This window comes from Argopecten irradians, chromosome 1, assembly GCF_041381155.1.
Source record: "Argopecten irradians isolate NY chromosome 1, Ai_NY, whole genome shotgun sequence".
In the NCBI taxonomy this organism is placed as follows: domain Eukaryota; kingdom Metazoa; phylum Mollusca; class Bivalvia; order Pectinida; family Pectinidae; genus Argopecten; species Argopecten irradians.
Window position 1 is genome coordinate 29,463,790 of NC_091134.1, and position 21,302 is coordinate 29,485,091.

A 21,302-nucleotide genomic window follows, 5' to 3' on the forward strand; every position below is an offset into this window, starting at 1 on the left:
TATTCATGGATATGTCTTACCTTTGTACGACAAGGCAACGAACAGATGTGTGTTTGTTCAGTCAAGCCAGTAAATGAAATAGTTTTGGGATGAAATACCACTGTATGACATTTGATTTGTTGTTTTAGGGTCGGTAGACGGTGCAGTCGCCTGGGGGACATATCACTACATCTATAGGGGAGGAGGTGCATCGGTGCACAGTCGAGACATGCCGGGAATAAAGGACCACCATTCGGAACCACCATGTTGATGTTAGTTAAAGTTTTCACTTGTAAACACTTGGAAACAGTGTTGTGATTATACAATGAAAGGTTATACTCTTCTAAGCGATTTAAATATCGTGTTAGTGTTATAAAGAAAGGTAAGACATATCGGCTCGCCTGGTGATCACTGTGAACCTATTAATGGAGATAGTATAACACAACCATACAAACATAATCACAAGGCATATTCACACAAGTTTGGTTAATTTCACCTAACAAAAATGTTTTCGATGGATGTAAAAGTACCCGACCGAACTTACTGCATTAAAGATGAAACAAACACTTGACTGCACGTTGATATCATCTCAAAGGTTTTTTTCCATGTGTAATGGACCATATAGTGTGCTGATCGTTGCTGCGTTCAGAGTACGGAGGACCTTTTTGGGTTGTCTTGTTTCGAGGACCCTAACACCATGACAGTGACATCCAGCCTTTCTGGTTATACCTCCTATCTACCCCCACGGGTAGTTGATGTCCCTCGGGAAGCCATCCGGAGCTTCCATCACTCAAAGAAAGTAGGGAACTATCTACTCGGGAAGACAATCGGAGAGGGATCTTTTGCCAAAGTCAAGGAAGCTCTCCATGTTCCAACTGGGGAGCTGGTAAGTAAGAGCTTGATGATAACCATGCATATACATGAGAATATTAGTAGGTTTCGATTTTCCATCATTTTCATCGGCTAATATACATGTACTGTCACATGGAGGGCGATACTGATTATAATTATATCGGCCTCTATGCTTCCATTTTTAGAAACGTCACAATACTCCGACCCCGAGACGTTGAGTTTTTCGGAAAGATGTAGTCTAGCCATTTCTGAACATTTTGAAATAATTATCATATATCTATTAAGTCCTTTGATTCGGTCTATATGGTTTCGTACTGCCCTGGTAGAATATCAAATAATGACATTGTGTTATCACCCGGTCATTATTTAATTCGACCGGGGCGATATAGTACCACATAAACATCAGCATAGGTCCATAATTGATAAATATCAGGATAAGTGTCATATATGGTGATTGGCTAGCTCATGTGGCATTAAGACGTCCTGTCAACACAGTCAATTATAGCCAACGTGCCCGTGCCCTGTCCTGTCAACACAGTCAACCATAGCCAACGTGCCCGTGCCCAGTACTGTCAACCATAGCCAACGTGCCCGTGCCCTGTCCTGTCAACCATAGACAACGTGCCCGTACCCTGTCCTGTCAACCATAGCCAACGTGCCCGTGCCCTGTCCTGTCAACCATAGCCAACGTGCCCGTGCCCTGTCCTGTCAACACAGTCAACCATAGCCAACGTGCCCGTGCCCTGTTCTGTCAACACAGTCAACCATAGCCAACGTGCTCGTGCCCTGTCCTGTCAACCATAGACAACGTGCCCGTGCCCTGTCCTGTCAACCATAGCCAACGTGCCCGTGCCCTGTCCTGTCAACACAGTCAACCATAGCCAACGTGCCCGTGCCCTGTTCTGTCAACACAGTCAACCATAGCCAACGTGCTCGTGCCCTGTCCTGTCAACCATAGACAACGTACCCGTGCCCTGTCCTGTCAACACAGTCAGCCATACCAATCGTGCACAAGGCCCGTCCCGTCAACAGTGAACCATATCAATCGTGCCCGTGCCCCGTCCCGTCAACTGTGAACTATATATATAACCATCGTGCCCGTCCTGTCAATATCCACAAACACAGAAAACATTTCTACAGAGATTGGCAGAATCATTGAAAAAAGGCAATGGTATTATCCAACTGCTCTGGGACAGATGGGCGAGGCCTGAGATGTGGGAACTGAAATTTTGTTTTTGCGAAATATGCATAAACTTTGGTTTGAAAAATATTATTATTAAATCTTCAATACCTTTCTTCTAAACAAAACAAAAAAATGACTGATTTTCTTATAGATAGGCTTCTACTTCATTCCATTGCACTGATCCATTCGTCTTTGCTGTGTATGCTAAAATTGAAAATTTGTTTTTGCATCCCATATTGTATTCTATTCTGTTTTAAAAGTCATTTTTAACATTTGGACAAAATAAACCATACATTCTTTGATAAGTGTATAAAGAATTGCATATTCAATCTACATAAGCAAACAACACAAGTAGATTTAAACGGCTGTGTTGAATTTTCACTTCGTCTATTTCCTTCCGATAGCTAGATTCCATTATATAAATATTAAACATCAAATTATAAACTGTATGCATATATCACCTAGTTATACACCTTTCTTGATGTTTGTGTGGAATTACATAGTTTATTTACTCGACGTTTGTGACTACAATGACACTTTAAAACTAATATTTACGTGTGTATGTAAGTATGCGATGTCTGAATGTGTTCCCTCCACTAAAGGTATGGAGGATAATCGTAATGTGACTGGGTGGTCTGTTCTGCAGTGTGTTAGTAGTATGATGTAGTCTATCCTATTCTGTTCTGTCGTGTGTTAGTAGTATGATGTTGTCTTTCCTATTCTGTTCTGCAGTGTGTTTGTTAGTATGACGTAGTCTATCCTATTATGTTCTGCAGTGTGTTAGTAGTATGATGTAGTCTATCCTATTCTGTTCTGCAGTGTGTTCGGTAGTATGACGTAGTCTATCCTATTATGTTCTGCAGTGTGTTCGGTAGGATGATGTAGTCTATCCTATTCTGTACTGCAGTGTGTTTGGTAGTATGATGTAGTCTATCCTATTCTGTAATGCAGTGTGGACGGTAGTATGACGAAGTCTATCCTATTCTGTACTGCAGTGTGTTCGGTAGTATGACGAAGTCTATCCTATTCTGCACTGCAGTGTGTTCGGTAGTATGATGTAGTCTATCCTAAAATTAAAAATAACATTATAAGCTGGCGATATCACAGTTGAGGCACATACTTTTACACGTATACCCATTCATAACACACATGTACGTCGTACTCAGGCACTGTGATCGTCGTATTCAGGTACTGTGATCGTCGTATTCAGGCACTGTGATCGTCGTATTAAGGTGGTGTGATCGTCGTATTGAGGTAGTATATGATCATCGTATCCAGGTAGTGTGATCGTCGTATCCAGGTAGTGTGATCGTCGTATTAAGGTAGTATGATAGTCGTATTCAGGTAGTGTGATCGTCGTATCCAGGTAGTGTGATCGTCGTATTCAGGTAGTATGATCGTCGTATTAAGGTAGTATGATAGTCGTATTAAGGTAGTGTGATCGTCGTATCCAGGTAGTATGATCGTCGTATTCAGGTAGTATGATCGTCGTATTCAGGTAGTGTGATCGTCGTATCCAGGTAATGTGATCGTCGTATTCAGGTAGTGTGATCGTCGTATTCAGGTAGTATGATCGTCGTATTCAGGTAGTATGATCGTCGTATTCAGGTAGTGTGATCGTCGTATTAAGGTGGTGTGATCGTCGTATTCAGGTAGTGTGATCGTCGTATTCAGGTAGTATGATCGTCGTATTCAGGTAGTATGATCGTCGTATTCAGGTAGTATGATCGTCGTATTCAGGTAGTATGATCGTCGTATTAAGGTGGTGTGATCGTCGTATTCAGGTAGTGTGATCGTCGTATTCAGGTACTGTGATCGTCGTATTCAGGTACTGTGATCGTCGTATTAAGGTAGTATGATCGTTGTATTCAGGTAATATGATCGTTGTATTCAGGTAGTATGATCGTCGTATTCAGGTAGTATGATCGTCGTATTCAGGTAATATGATCGTGGTATTAAGGTAGTATGATAGTCGTATTAAGGTAGTATGATCGTCGTATTAAGGTAGTATGATAGTCGTATTCAGGTAGTATAATCGTCGTATTCAGGTAGTATGATCGTCGTATTCAGGTAGTGTGATCGCCCTTAAGTCTTGATTGATAGATTTTTTTAAATGAAAGTTTGCTCTATAAGATGTGTTTCTAGCAAATATTGTCTCCATACGATTGGGTTTGTTTGTTTTTGTCCTGTTGAATGATTAAAACGTCTATTTAGTTCTTTCTGGTCCATTGTTTTTTTCTTATTCATGCTTGGTCAATTGTAAAACCTTTTATATGATATATGATGGCATCGGATCTGTAAGCTATTATTAACTTCAATATGGAATAAACGATGCATTTTTATGAATGTAAACACTAGAGCAAACCAACAATAAAGCAATAAATATGATCCTGAGTCAATATAAGACTGTACAGCTATATGACGGGGTGTAAACCCCGGCAGCCACCATTAGGGTTGATAAGATATCCCCCATGGATTGTACAAAGGAATGTCTTTACTGATCTTGTCTACCCAAGGAAACACATCACATTGTCATATCCTGAAAGGAAAATCGAGTACTGTCGTATTGTCGTGCGTTTTATCTATATGTTGTATGTACATGGCTTTACTTATCATCCGATTTCTTTATAGTGTTGGCAGTATTGTGATAGGCCTTCTGTTCTAGGCATGTGAAACATTCAGGTCCCCACCACAGTGTCACAGGGTATCTGGTTTAACATTTACAGAGTAAGGTCCCCACCACAGTTTACTTTTATCAATGACAAAATATGCCACTAGGGCAAGATCATTTATCAAACACTTATGGTTGCAACATAGTAATTATTCCTGATATCTGGAGATATCATACTATACAGACCTATCCGATGTACCCAAACAACAGTCTACCACAGAGTAAATTCCCTTTGTTTTTACTATTAAACCCCGAACATTTTACATATGGTCGGTGATAAAGTATAAAGAGTTCAGTCATATTGGTAGCCGTATTAGAAATGTATTAATAACATCATTGTCATACATATCTCAAATGTCCAAGTGAACACAAATACATACAAAATAAACTAAAAAAAAAAAAAAAACAATCACAATAGCAGTTGAACCAGAGTGAGAATAAAAGAATAAAATCTTGTTGTTATCGTTCTTATACTGGAAATATAAAAATTGAACACATGTTAACAATAATATACAAACATCAAACATCGTCATGGTTGCAATAATACAAGAGGGATATGTTTGCTCATGAATATATAAACTATTTGAGGTTATGTTTAGCCTGTGATATATATATATACATATATGATTGGCCATGTTGTAAGTAGATCTGAGGCTACACGAGATTTATAACCACATTGTACAAAGGGTATGTGTAATATATACCAGACATCAATAACGAACTGTGATAATCAATCCACGTTATTTCTATTAAATATTAAATGTTTCAGGCTGTATAGACAACTTTATATGGGGATCCTAATATTCATATTGATGGCAACCTATATAGGAAATCATTTCTAAAAAGTACATTATCGTTATGGGATGATTATTTCTTTTGTCATGTATAGACATGTATACACATTTGTTTATTGTTACATTTAGCTTTGCACTCGACCATGACGGAAATTTGATTTCGATTTCAGTATTACCAATGTTGCCTGTTATGAAGATAACTATAAATTGCATAGATAAGTTAAAATCAAGATCATCCATTTTGTCTTTCTTTTGATGTCAAAATTGAAATGTAATACACAATGAGCAATGATTTTAAGTCTGTTTTACTACATTTGCCATTACATCGTGTCTCAAAACATTGAATTTATATTGACTTGCCGTACAACATCATTTAAATCATAAACAATATTATTTCCAATTGAGACAGGACTATACAAATATTTCGTCCACCACACCATCATCTTAATTATAATCATGTTAGTACACACAGCAATCTGATTGAAATACAAATCCTTATCATTATACCTTTTAGGGGTCACGTAATTAAGATCAAATGCATTCCCTACACCTAGCTACATCATTGAAAACGACATTTCGCCTCAGTATATGTATATGTATACATATACTTTCAGCCTTTTTACAAGAAAATAATTATGACACCCCTTTCAAACTATTTCATCACCTGTTATTCATTTACTAGATTCTAGAAACAGCAATTTGTGATTGGCCAATTGGAAGGTCACCACAACATGACCCGTAATGGGATGTTGGTAGATCATACATAAACATTGTATCAAACAAGTGTAGGAATAAGTAATACTATACCATTAAATTCTATAACATCATGCATTTGTAACATATTTTCTGTTGGGTTTCCCCATCACCAGTTTATATAACTGATCACAATTGTATGAGAAAATAAATGCGCTGTGTAATTTAATGTGCCTAATTCAAGTTTTTGAAGTCAACACCGTTTCCAGTAAAACACAAAGAACACGGTGTTAGACAAAGTGATATAATAATTTTACAAATTCGCTGATACTACTCAAAATGCGTTTGTGTGGTTATTTTAAGCTCAACTATGTGTGATATGTTAGTTTCTTAGAATTATATACTTTCCCACCATTCACACATGTTTAAACCATAAATTTCCTTGTATACCACGAATGTTTATTTCTGTAAAAAGGTTGCCATCAAAGTTATCGACAAAAAAAGAGCTAAACAGGACAGTTATGTGAGGAAGAACCTTCGACGAGAGGGCAAAATTCTGCAAATGGCAAGGCACCCCAATATTGTACAGTTATTTGAAATAATGGAGACAGAAAACAGCTACTACCTCGTGACAGAACTGTGTAAAGGCGGCGATCTCATGGACTATATTTGTCAGCGGAAGAAACTAGAGGAAAGAGAAGCAAAAAGGTTTATTCGACAGATCGTTTCGGCTATCGAGTATCTACATCGACTTGGTATATTACATAGGTAAGTGATCATAACCCACTGTATATTAATGCTACCGCAGCATATGACTTCTTTGCCTTGACTAGTCCATCTTAATACTGCACTTATATTTCGAGTGGTTCGGTTTTCATTCGCTGCATTGACCAGCTCGCCTTAGTGTAATATGGAATTGTGGCAAGATACTGATCGTTAGCCGAAGTTTATTCCAGAAACTCCGGCCTCCCACTCCTTCCGGATTCAAAAACATATTTAGTTTTGGCTGTGTGAAATGAAAAAAAAATGTTTGCGAAATATAATGAATAGCGACGGTTTATTTTGAGTCATTTTCAGTATTGCAATATTGCCTTTTACACAAACCTAAATAATAATTGTAGCCTAACGGTAATGATTTATTCAAATTATTCTTCGGTTTGTTCATTCTAACATCAAAGAAATACCTATTTCAAGTCTTGATACTTCAATAGTTTTTAGCTATTGGATAGTACTTAAGTAAATTTATTCTTTTTCACTGTGAAAAATAGAAATTTTTAAGTTGCTAAGATAAAATAGCAGAGGCACATTAAAATACCCCTTAAATTGGCTTAGCTAAAGCTATCGATGTTTGCCGGATCTATGGGCGTAGATAGAGGTTAAAAATGGATATAAATATCAATAGAATTTACGAAAATGTTGAAATCTAAATTTAAGTATTTTTATCATGCGGAAAATGACGAAAGCATTTATAAATCGATCTTTAACACATTTTCGTATCATAAAACTGGATGAAGGACAAAGTTAAATCGAACTAAGTAACCACCTTTCTCTTGAATCACCATCAACGTCCCATTAGAAAAACTAATAGGTTATATACTACTAACCGATAAGTTTGGGAGGTCAAATACATGCTTTGTATTTTTTAATGAAAAAAAATTAGTACGAGGGCTTTCCCCCAATTTTGTCCCTCAATAGGTTATTTAAGTCAGTTCTCAGGTATTCCTTTCAGAGTATAAATGCAGCACTGATACACGTCCCTCGGTATTCAAATATCTAACATTGTATTTGAAAGTGTAATTCTATAAATATGTGTCAATTTCAATAACGATTTAGAAAGTAATTAATAATGTGTTGCTTTTTACTCTTTGAAAAGATATTCGTTCGTAGAAGAAAATTATTTTCTACGCCATCCATTAATAAAAAGAAACCTTTATGTTAAGTATCCATTGTCTATTTTTCTTATTAAACCACGTCGGAAATGAACCATGACGCTTGAACTAAGTTACGTGTTCAAGCAACACGGGAGTTTCGAGATCCTAAAACGACATGGGTAAAGTACAATTTACCTTGTCATACCATAATGAGTGAATACACAGGGTCACGTCAATTTACCAATGACATGCTTTTTGTGATGTCATAATCACCGGAAGGTGGGACTAATCGACGGTTAATCGTACTTACCTCTGTAAATTCATTGGCAAGTTGCTACTAGGATCTAAATGCTCAAATATGATGTTTTGATAACTTATAAACTAGCATAGTCATTATATCAACGGCATCTATGAACACTTGGACGGGATACTGTGAATATCTCGGTGTCTGTTCCAGTCATTTAACAAACAATCAACTGAAGCCATGATGAGTGGATATACAGGGTGTAATCTAGGGGTTATTTTTATTGTTGTGGTGAGGATTGTTTAGTGTAGAGTCAATCTAAGACGTAAACATTTGAATTATTGATCACTGGAGCCAAAGGGCACATAGTAAATAGTGGGCCGTAGGTATACTATGTAGTACCGATTACTATACACTATCATACCTCTGCACGAAAGGTTACTTACAAGTGTTTAGAATCTTTTGGGCGGCACACACACAAAACTTTCTTCTGTAATGTCTTTTATATTGTTCTTGGTTTGTGTATAAATGTCTCTGGGATTGAATTCAACACACAGAAATAGTGTAATACAATTTAGAATTCGTTTTTAATTAAGATAAAACTAACTAATTGACTGGGATGTGGTGGCATCAAGAACCAGGAGTCATATATAAGACATTATATTATTATATGAGGACAGTTAGAAATAGAGGTATACATTGACTGATAGTCATGAAATGGCTAACGGTATGAATCGTGTCAGTATCCAGATAAAAAGCGATTTAAAAATAATTTTGTGAAAGAATTACACTGATGGACGGTTGATGCTACCAGGTGTTCCGTTGTTTGTCATCACACCAGGGTGGCGATCTGAAAATTGTCGCTGCCAGTTATTGTTTCCTTTTATTTTGTCTTTTCTTTATTCAAATACGACACAAATATACTAGATACAAATGCGAATGAAATGGAACAAACGATGATATTTGTAAGCTCATGATATCAAGGTATAAGTAAACTAACAATTCATAGAGTTATAGTTGTGTTTATAGGTATCTACGGGCGGATAAGAGGTCTCCTTGTCCATTCGTTGTCATGTGATCATTAATGTATGACTTGGCTATAAATAAAACAAAATGTGAAAAAGAGTGATGTTGAACATCATACAATGTGTCATGTTTTACAATGCGATAGCTGTATATGTAACATAGATGTTTCTTTGTGGTTGTGCACTTAATGCGATATGAATATTTTACATTTGTATTTGCGTAATGGAATCGAATCAATATTTTGTCCTCCTGTCCTTATACTTGTATGTTTCAATTTTACAGGGATCTGAAAGTGGAAAATTTACTATTAGATGAAAACCGTGACATCAAGATAATAGGCAAGTTCATCATGACTCCATTTAACAATTAGATATACATCTTTCTGTATATTATAAGACGTGCCTCGGGTTTTACAACATTTTGTGACCCTCGAGTAGAATATTCCTATCCTTCATGTCCACGTATGAACGAGTATTTTTCTCTCATGCCTCAATGTTTTATTGCAATATTACTACTATGATTTTCCGCCATTTTGAAATAAAAAAAAAACCGCGACGGCAAGTCAATTCTCCATACATAAAAACATATTATTTTCAACGCGAATCCCGTTGTTGGTATCTTTTAAAAGTAAATCCAGTCTTGTTTTTGAAAAAAAAATGTTAAAATTTTACCTAGAAAGTAGTGATTTTGTTGACGCTGTGATGTCACGGGTTTTTATTGCATGGGTAGCCAGGCAATACCGCCTCAGGCGACATGAGTGTGTTGCCCAAGACCAGACAGTATTATACGTGTAGGTATGAGAGACACTCATGTCACCTGAAGCTGTATGGCATGGCTACCCATGCAATAAAGCCTCGTGACGTCACAGTGTCAATAAAATAACTATTTTCTCGGTACAACTTTAACAGGATTTTTTTTAGAAGCTATTCTATATTTACTTTTAAAGATACAAATAACGGGATTTGCGTTGAAATTATTATGCGTAATTTCATTTATGGAGAATTGACTTGCAGTCGTGTTTTTTCGAATCTATCTCAAAATGGCGGAAGATTATAGTAGTAAAATTTCAATAAAACGTCAAGGTATGAGAGAAAAATACTCTTTCATACGTTGATATGAAAAAAGGGATATTCTACCCTCGGGATCACAGAACGTTGTAAAACCCTCGGCAAGCCTCGGGTTTTACAACATTATATGAACCTCGGGTACATATACAACTACATATTAAATTCATTCCTTTTACCGAGAGTTGTTTACACTTTTTTACTGTGTGTTTTTTGGGACACCTTTTCCTGTACGGAAAAAACAATTTAGTATTGCTGGAATCTTCTATTGGAAGTTTAATTCAATACATTATTTGTATTTCATATACCTGGATATTAATTATATATACTATTACTGTCTTATACACAATGATCAAGACATGGTTAAACAATTCACTACACACGTACATTAGTTTACATTCTTGTTACATTATCAAAATCTAGTGTCATTCATTTTGATTAAGGATATTTTATTACACCCGATTTTCTATAGTTTTTTTTATTTGCATTCACAGATTTTGGATTAAGCAATACAATAAAAGTGTCGTCTTCCAAAGACTCGGTACGCGCGCAAGAATACCTTAATACACAATGCGGAAGTCCTGCTTACGCAGCACCGGAACTCCTTGGGCGTAAAAAGTACGGCCCTCAAGTCGATGTTTGGAGCATGTAAGTTATTTTAGATAAGAAAACTCTATAACTTTAATTCCGTCTGCATCCTCATCATCCCGTTATGCTTGAGTAGATTACTGTAAAAAATGTTTAAACTTACAGTACCATGCCAAAAGTATTCGGTCACAATGGCGGCGTGTTAATATGACGGCAAAAACGAAACGAATTCCAAATTAATTTTACTTATATACTAAACAGTTAATTGCAACGGTATTACACACTTACCTTCAGTATTTTGTAAGATGTCCTTTCAATCTGATTACGTTTAAAATTCGTTTAGGGATAGTGTTGTACAAGCTTTGAATGTAGCAAGGTGTGATCTCCGTCCAAATCCTCTGAATCTCGGAGAACAAGTCATTTGCCGATTTCACAGCTGCTACTCGAGACTGAAGTTTTCTTTTTATTAATAACCAAAGATTTTCAATTATGTTTAAATCTGGTGATTGAGCGGGCCAACTCATTCCATTAATTCCGTTCTGGGCGATGTAGTCTTGGGTGGACCTCGCACGGTGAACTGGGGCATTGTCGTCTTGGAAAAAATAGCCACCAGTAGGAAAATGTCTGGCAAGAACTGGCCAAAGATTTTCCTCCAAAACCTCCTGATATTTTGCAGCATTAATATTTCCTTCTACTCGAGCTAATGTCCCCACACCGTTCCAACAAATGCACCCCCAAATCATAACCTCGAGTTTGTTTTGGGTATTACGCGGCTGCACAAGATCCGGTCGCCATCCTTCACCTCGCTTTCTCCATATATAAACTCTGTGGTCCTGTCCAATAACTATTTTGCTTTCATCTGAGAAAATAACTCGCTTCCAATTATATATTGTCCATCTCCGCTTTTCTCTACACCAAGCAAGTCTCTTAGTTCGGTTACTCTGCTTCACGACAAGTTTCTTCCTAGAAACACACCTGGTATACCCATGTTGGCTCAGATGTCGCTGAAGTGTTCTTTTAGAAGTCGAAACATTACTTTGCTCATTGTATTTAATGGTAATATCAGTAAGGGAATCCCTCCTATTGTTTTTAACAATCCTCTCCAAAGAACGATAATCCCGCAAATTCACTAACTTTGGTCGTCCGCTTCTCGGCCTGTTTTCCACTGAACCACATGTACAAAATTTGTTAACAATGTCAATAACTGTGGACTTGGGTATTTTTACATCATCACCTATCTATCTTTCGTCGTGAATATCCACTCCTAAACATCCCTACGATCATATTTTTAACGCCCATCGATAGTTCTTTTCCTTTTCGGCCCATCTTGGCAATACACGTCCACGGGAAAAAACAGAAAGCAGACGACAACAAAAAAAAATTGTGTGACGTAACATGACGTCATACGCAAACCTAAAAATGACGCACGTCATCATCAGTGACGTTTACAATGAATGCCAAGGCCATTTTCAGCGATGTTATTGACACGACGTTAACACGCCGCCATTGTGACCGAATACTTTTGGCACGGCACTGTAAATACTCAACCGATAATGTAAATACATGTATTAAATATCCTCTTCTAGCTATTCGTATAACATGTCATTGGTGATTCTATCATCACAATTAAATTTAACGAAATTTTAAATTCAAATGATGTCGAAAGTGAGCCTTTCACCATGCCATAAATCATTTTTACAAGAAAAATTATTAACCACAATTATTAAAGGAAAATTAAGTCACAATGCTTCTACATGGTCTAACAAAAACATAACCCCAATTATTAAATATATGGAATAATGATTTGTTAAGGCCACATTGATAAATTAATAGTGGTATTATTTAAAGTTGTATCAGAGCTCATATCCTGTTATTTTTTACGTTAAGATATAACTTTAAAGAGACAGCTTACTGTTAATTAGAACTGATGTGATAAAAATACAATGCAATATGGTTTATGTTTGGAATAAGATAAGTGAAATATGTCCTGTTTATCTGGATCAAAAGCGGTTCCACGGTAATACATACAAGATATACTCACCGTGCCATGTATGAAAACAGCGTTATTTTTTTCATTGGATCCACTGTTTTCTTTCACATTTTTATAATGTTTGCCATCCGATAGCAAAGAAGCTGCTAACGGTTAAAATAAAATGTGATATTGTTCATTTTGATAGTTTTGAGTGTTTATATTCTTATGCAGTTGCACAACTAGAACATGGACACAATTTTTTTTTACATCAAAAGGATTATTGAAAAATATTAATTTTCATTAAAGATGCTCCACCGCTGACAAATGGTATTTTTTCACTATCAAAAACAGGAGCAGACGATTAAGATCAAAATTGAAGAAAAAAAACTCCCCCATCAAATCCAATGGGAACAATGACGTTGTTTCCATACTTATGACACGGTACTGTAAAAAAACCCAATAGATATTACTACGAATAAACACAATACAAATGAGCAAATGAAATTTTAAAAAACCCGAATGGTGTCTGTAACACGAAGTGTGATGGACGCTTAACAATGCATGATAATGGAATGCCAAATAAAATAAATATTTTCATAGTACTCTTAGGAATTAATGTCGCCCAGTCGATTAACAGTCGACTGGTTTCTGAGATCTCTTTTTCTGCCGTTGCTAAGGCATACATTTTGAATAATTAATAACCTTTATATTTTTAAATACTTAATCCCTGATATCCAGTTCTCATAAATAGATAATTTACTTTAAAATAGAGATATTTTTGCCTACAATGAAATGCTATTTCGTGGGTTATTTTCCCCAGTTTAATGCTTTTATCCTTAAAACCATTCCTAATTGTCTTGTAACTAGAACATAATGTGGATAGGTGAGGAACACGCCCTCATCAATAGCTTACTAATTGTAACATAATCGTTTTATTCCTTTTGTAACAGTAGATAAACGACATACTTTTTACATGGTTCATACTTTTGAAATATACTGATAACATTGCCAACAGTTATTAAAAAACACACTTAGGAATTAGCATACATTGTGTACCAAATATTCGCTTACATTACTTGTACATTTAGGTAAATAATATAAAACCATGCTTGAACGAAAAAAACTAATAAACTGATAGCAGGCACTCTTCCCCATGGGTACCATATGTCATATCAATGTAAGTCAATTGTGAACAAAGGTACAACCCCAAATGACTGAAATTAAAATTTCCGATTCGAACCGATTCAGATTTTTTTACATGAAATTGGCGAAAACGTATTAGTCAACAATATTTTTTTTATTTAAATATGCCCCATAGAGTTCTCCTGCAGTTCGTTACTATCCTAATTAGTAATTAAGAACGCTAGTTATCATCACAAACTTATTAACATAGTCCCTGGTACTTTAAATACATAATCAATTGTACGCTCCACTGCATTCAGGTCACGGATTAAAGCTGCACGAAGATCACGTTTAATGGCATTGAAACTAATTCTGCCAGGGACATATACATCGCATTGATTAAATATCACCATGTCAGTATGAGTTTAGGTATCAACAGTTTCCTCACAAAGTATAACCGTTACGCCTGCGATCGTGTACTGTAGCTTCAACTAGTCAGCTATATACTATTGTCCATACAAAAAGGTGGCATGCTACATTATTTCATCGTCAGTTCGGATATATTCATGTTGACCCTAGAAATCAAATAAGTAATATGTTACTACATTAGTACATGTAGTACATAATTCCACGTAACAACTGTGGCAACAATCAAAACAGAAAACAGTCAGTTGTACATGATTGGTAAACCGAAATCATTTTGATAAATGAAATTCAGTATCAAAGATACAACAAATGTATCAAATAGGTTCGTCTTGATCTTACTTTCTAAAATAAAATGTTGGAATCGAGTGTGGTAGGACTTAATAGTAGCATACCTAGGATTAAGTAGGCCATTGAGTGCTACGAGGTAATGTTAATAGCTAGTAATATACAAAATTCATAGTGGTATTTCTATGATAATCAACAAACATACCTTGTCGGTTTCAGTGATGTATATTTTGATGATACTGAGGAACATTATAAAAGAGAATCTGAGTCTATTGTAATCTGCCTGTCGTTATTGTTTACTGTAATATGGGTTTGGTCTACTAGTAATTGACATCACATACATAAAGTGTGTCTATTACACATTTCATTTCACGTCAATCACACATTTCAGCTGAAACTTAACGCCCAAAACGAAATTAACCTCGCCTGGTTGTGATTAGCCTACGAGATTAACTTAACCAATGTATCAATATGTGTAGTGACACGTTGATATCCGAGGTGTATTATGTTATATTTCCATTCAGAATATAAAACTCTAATTAACAAACGTAGTTACTGTATTAACAATACAGCGGTAAACAGGCAAAACACAACCAATTGTCTATGAATCGACGGTAATAGTTTTAATAAGTTACAACCATGGCACTTAATGATGAAGGGCCCCTCAATCTACAGGAGTTAAAATATTATTACTTCTAGTTCTCGAGAGGTATAAACTGACCTAGTTACATTATGATGGTTTTATAGTTTTGTACAAATTTGGGATAATATTAAAATGAACATGTGCGTGTAATTATGTGTACAATATTGCATGCTATTTAAAGGTTAAACTTATGTAACATGTAATGTTGATTTGAGCTCTTTCCTTTCGAATATTTTCAGCGGTGTAAATATGTATGCAATGCTTACTGGGAACCTTCCATTTACTGTCGATCCGTTCAATATCAAAACTCTGTACAACAAAATGCTGAGCGGTCAAACGAACCCACTTCCGGAAAACGTATCTAAAGGTAAGCTACACGACACATTGTAAACCAAGCCAAGCATGACCTAGGTAAGGAGCTGTGTTAGAAGGAGAACATATCATATCCACGTCATCTATCAACCTCAAATCTCATAACGGACATTGGCATACTCTCCCAACGCAAATGTGAGAATTAGGGTCAGTGTGATTGTGGTTTTGTAAAAATCAACGTTACCAGGAGGACATTAGCGGTTCTAAGAAGGATACAATGGCAATAGATCAATGTACGATTAATTTAGAGTAAACTTGTTTTAAGGGATTCGTTTAATTTGCAAGCCTGATTGATTTCGATTCAGCACATCATACAGTTTGAGTCTTTGGTTGTTGATGATATGGTATACCATATTTTAAAGGTCTATATCCGGTTTGGGTCCTAGACTATCAAATTTTCAAAACTAAAGGGATCAAAGTGTTGAATTTCAAGTATTCAGTCATCCTTAATACAATTTGTATGCCGGTTATATGTAGTTGTCTTGGTAACCTTCCAAACATGCATCAGAAAAAGAACATTTTTACCTATGTTTGCTAAGGTTTTCTTTACGTTGTTTCAGACTCATTAATACTGGGTTATAATAATACGTTTAGTTATGATTCAATTTGTAAAGATTTACGACACCATGAACCCATGTTAGACCGGGCGCCAGAATGGTAGAAGCTTCTGATGTTAATCTTGCATGTATATGTACAGTAGATATTAATCTTATCGCTAATTGGTATCTTTTCTCCCACGATGACTGGTTAGGCCTATCACGCTAACGCCTTAGATCAGACGACCCATATCTAAGCAACCTTTATATAACGCACACATAGGAATCCGGGTAGCAACGGACATATCCAATGATGAAAGTGTCTTTGTGACTGAAGATCTCGCCCAGTTGGGGTTTTCTTTGTATTAAACAGTCGTCCTTATAATCTGCTTTTGCAAACATATGGGAGTAACGTTTGAATGTTTTATTGTTAGATCTTCGATTAGGTATAACCTGATCTTAATTGACTTAATAGGAATACACTGTGTTACAAGTGTAATTTCTAATTTACACTTTTATTCTATACGAGAGTATAATTATTATATTATACAATAAATACATGGTAGTTGTATCATATAGGATGTATATGATAATAACTAACGTTTAGCTTCATCAGATTTACAAACACTGGATGATCACATCATCACCAAAAATATATAAAACTGGAAAATGTGTGCAGCAATTAAAGTGCCATATCGTTACAATTACAAAATGGATTCAACAACAAGTGGGGCTTAGTTTCCAAATATTTTATCGACAAAAAGGTGTTAAGAGCTAATAGGATTTAACATCACATTTGACAAAGGGGCAGATCGCCTTGAAAATTCGATAATATTTTGTCCGCACTGTTAGAATTATTTTTTTGTCCTATATTTACTACTATAATAATTCGTATCCTACAGACATATACTTAAAGGATCCAGTGTTATATGGAACACAACTGTTGATATTTCCTCCTTGGCACATATGATTTAACATAGGCGTAGCCTCTTAAGTCTTCTCCTGTATAAAAAATAGTTATAAAAAACATATATATTCATGGTGAAATTAATGAAGATAGGGGGAGGTAACTCCATGATGACGAAAGATACAATTGTAATCATATTTATTTTAACTCTATAAATTTGCATTTAATTTTCATTTTTAATGTAACAACCGAAATTATTGTGACATGATTCTAACTTAACTTGATAGTGTGTCTATTTTGTGATGTTGGGTCTATTCGCCACAGCAGATACATGCTATCAAGTCGATTTGTGTATAACACATTGATGGGAATCAAGAATCAATCTCAAAAAATATAGATATATCAAAAGTAATGTTTAAAGTCATTTATCCTATAACTATGCATGTTTCACAATGGAAAACCCATGTGATAAATTCCATAGCAGTTGGTTATAGTTTATGTTTACACACTCCAGTGTGTAAACACCTACGGCACCTCTGATTGGTCAACTCCAAGATCTCTTGATTCCAGTTTGCTCTCACCTTCGGTCTACTTTTCACAGCGCATTCTTTTAACTGTCATAGTATTTACTGTTTTACATGTAGTTGCTAATTCAAAGTATAAAACAATAGAATATTGGCTCTCTATTTATGCACTATATTTTATGGTGGTAAGTTTCTCTGAATGAAAACGAGAAAATGGTCACCACGGTATAAATATAGAGTTAAAGTTATGGGATAAATAAGTTCCCCAACGCGTGAGTGTTGTTTATCATGTTTATCTAAATTACATTTTTTTAAAAATCAGTAATTACATTTTTAAAAAGAAGTTCAGTAAAAAAAATTCAGTAATTACATTTTTAAAAGAAAATGAAGTAATTACATTCTTAAAAAGAAATTCAGTAATTACATTTTTAAGAAGAAATTCGGTAATTACATTTATAAAAAGAAATTCAGTAATTACGTTTTTAAAAAGAAATTCAGTTATTACAGTTTTAAAAAGAAATTCGGTAATTACATTTTTAAAAAGAAATTCAGTAATTACATTTTTAAGAAGAAATTCGGTAATTACATTTTTAAGAAGAAATTCAGTAATTACATTTTTTACAAAATTGTTATCAAACAAGAACAAATACCTTTAACCCTAATCGACCATTCTACTGATAGTGTTACAGCTTCATTGACTTTGAAAGCACTGTAACTCTGTTTGTGAATCTGCAATTGAGCCATGAAGCAAATCGAAAGGCGTAATTGAATACACGTTTATTTAATTTCGTGATTTTATTCAATTTATTTATTTTATCATGTGTGAATAATTGATGTAAATAATTGATGTGATGTAAATAATGATCGGTTAAACGGACCATGAAAGTGACAATTACGTTGAAAATAAAGTAAGGATATCAAGAAAATGACAAAATCGTAATTGATTATTGTCGGAAATAACGTTTACCCATCCTAAACCTCGGTTACATTGTCAGAAATAAAACTAACGACATTTACACATCCTCAACAACTGGTTACATTGTCAGAAATAAAACTAAGGACGTTTACCCATCCTCAACACCTGGTTGCGTTGTCAGAAATAAAACTAAGGACGTTTACCCATCCTCAACACCTGGTTGCGTTGTCAGAAATAAAACTAAGGACGTTTACTTATCCTCAACACCTGCTTACACTATCAGAAATAAAACTAAGGACGTTTACTCCTCCTCAACACTTGGTTACACTGTCAGAAATAAAACTAAGGACGTTTACCCATCCTCAACACCTGGTTTCATTGTCAGAAATAAAACTAAGGACGTTTACCCATCCTCAACACCTGGTTTCATTTTGAGAAATAAAACTAAGAACGTTTACCCATCCACAACACCTGGTGTTATTGTACTTTTTGTACCTGTATTGTTTCTGTTATCATTACAAATCTATATAATGTAAACAGTGGTTCAAGTTAAAAAGTTTTCTGATTTGAATAACGGTTCATATAAAATTTGGCTTGACCAGCAGGCATTCAAGATGTGCCATTAGCAGTCTTATGTTTTCTTCAGAATGCTTGAGACTTGATGTGTATTCCATGTCCGTGATATCCTTACAGACTGTCGAGAACTACTGAAGCGTTTCCTTACACCGGAGCCCGATAAACGCATCACCCTCGATGATACCATGAGGCATTCCTGGGTAGCAGAAAGTACGTCCTTCCATGTCTATTCGGCATATTTACATTAGAACGCTATATTTAAATCATCAGGTTTTTTTTTCTTTTTTTTTCAATTGGCAAATCTTCGTGCAAAATGCATCGTCAACTGTAACGATAACTGTATGTGTGTCTATAACTTGATGCAAAAGGAATAGCTGGTGGATGCTTTTTCAACAATTTGCCCATTTAGATATTCTGAAAAATGAAAATGATTCGACATCATAATATAATTTTTAATGTCAACGTGATATCAGCATTATTATACTTTGGATGTTTGCATGCGTACAAAATTGAAAAATTAAGTTTGATGTGTTTGTCTATAATCAAGGTAAAGGTGTTCCGATGGAGCGCGCTCCCTGTCCTAACAAACTTCGAAATGACGAACTTGATGACAACATCATGAAGCACATGACAGAATGCCAGGGGTTCCGAATGTCGGAGGTGATCCGATTCGTTATCGGAAACATCCCCAGTCCGGCCTTAGCAATGTATCATATTTTACACCGGAAGTTGATTCGATATATGGCAGACATGCGTGTTAAGGGAAAGGTTTCTGCTATGGATTCGCCGATGTTTGGACATAAGAAAGTATCACTAGTCTTTCAGGTAAATCAATATAAATCAATATACCTTCTATACATCTGACTTCAAAGGAATACTTTTTGTTGTTATTGATTTTGTTTTCTTTTTTACTTTATCAAACACTTTATTTACGTGAGCTATACTGTTAACCTTTGGTCTGTCGTCGTGTGTCTTGTGTCCTCAAACAATTCATACTTTTGAATTCTTCCCCAAACTACTAAAACTAATTCATTTTGTATAAACCTTCCATGGTCTCAGACCAATCAAAAATTTGAATTATATCGTTACCACCTCGAGGAGGCTTCGGGAGGGGCCAAAAGGGATAAAAATCTCAACGCACAGATTTGGTGGAAACAAAAGCATTCTTCATATAATGCATTAAGGGTAAAAAATACCCTTTACAAAATTGATAATTTCCTGGCCTTGGGCTCTCATGTTTTTTCCAGGGGAGGGGGTCAAAATAATTATAGTTTATAAAGGGGAAAACACATTTTTGATCATTATTCAAATCTGGTAAGAACTACTAATTTTAAAATTTTACTGCGCTTTCATTTATCCTCAATAATAGCAAATCAGGCTGGTGGGGCATAGGGCCAAAAATTCTCAGCATATTAGAACTCAGGTTACCGTTAATTCTTGTTGAAAAAGTGTTTGAATGCTAGCAGTTGCAATTGCACTTACAATAACCATTTTGCGATCTGCATTGCGTTTTCATTTTTTTAAAGCACATATGACCACATCATATCGATCTGAATAATATAAAAAAATGTATCCTTATCTTTAAATTAATTTTGAAGAAAATAAAAGCTCGTCGGAATTCTACGAATGGCGATGACTATCAGGCTCCGACCAAGTTTGGTGCAGTCAACTATATGGCCAAGAAAAAACAGCCAAAGGCGGTGAAAGCAGACGACGTGAAGATCACAGATATGGACGGCGAGGAGAACAGTAGTGATCAGACGAAAAGTAGGTTTTATATAATCAACGTAATTCATCTAACACCTTTTACCAAGTACTGTTAACGTTGATTACAGTACAACAGTCAGCTCAGAACTTTCTTTCGAATGTATAAAAAACTTCGTTAACAAAGTTACTTCGATTGCAAAATGAGTGTTTCCTTACTCCATTGTAGTTTATTACGAAACCCCTTTGACTAATCCTAATCTCCTCTGGCATAATTATGTAATAATGCATTTTCAAAACGTGATATAAATGGGAAAAAGTGGTACCAGATCTTTTACTCTTTCTCAATATTTT

The 21,302-nt window shown here is 35.4% G+C and overlaps 1 protein-coding gene across 1 annotated transcript in view; it reads left to right on the plus strand.

Moving 5' to 3' along the window:
* LOC138323371 (hormonally up-regulated neu tumor-associated kinase homolog A-like) overlaps positions 1-21,302 on the plus strand; it is a 33,709-nt gene that overhangs the window by 9,266 nt on the left and 3,141 nt on the right. Inside the window, exons 2-9 of the mRNA XM_069267957.1 lie at positions 129-865; positions 6,648-6,940; positions 9,596-9,651; positions 10,872-11,025; positions 15,653-15,780; positions 19,362-19,454; positions 19,792-20,069; positions 20,843-21,011. Coding sequence (XP_069124058.1) covers positions 677-865; positions 6,648-6,940; positions 9,596-9,651; positions 10,872-11,025; positions 15,653-15,780; positions 19,362-19,454; positions 19,792-20,069; positions 20,843-21,011 — 1,360 coding nt within the window. The 5' untranslated portion in view covers positions 129-676. The remainder of the gene's footprint in view (positions 1-128; positions 866-6,647; positions 6,941-9,595; positions 9,652-10,871; positions 11,026-15,652; positions 15,781-19,361; positions 19,455-19,791; positions 20,070-20,842; positions 21,012-21,302) is intronic.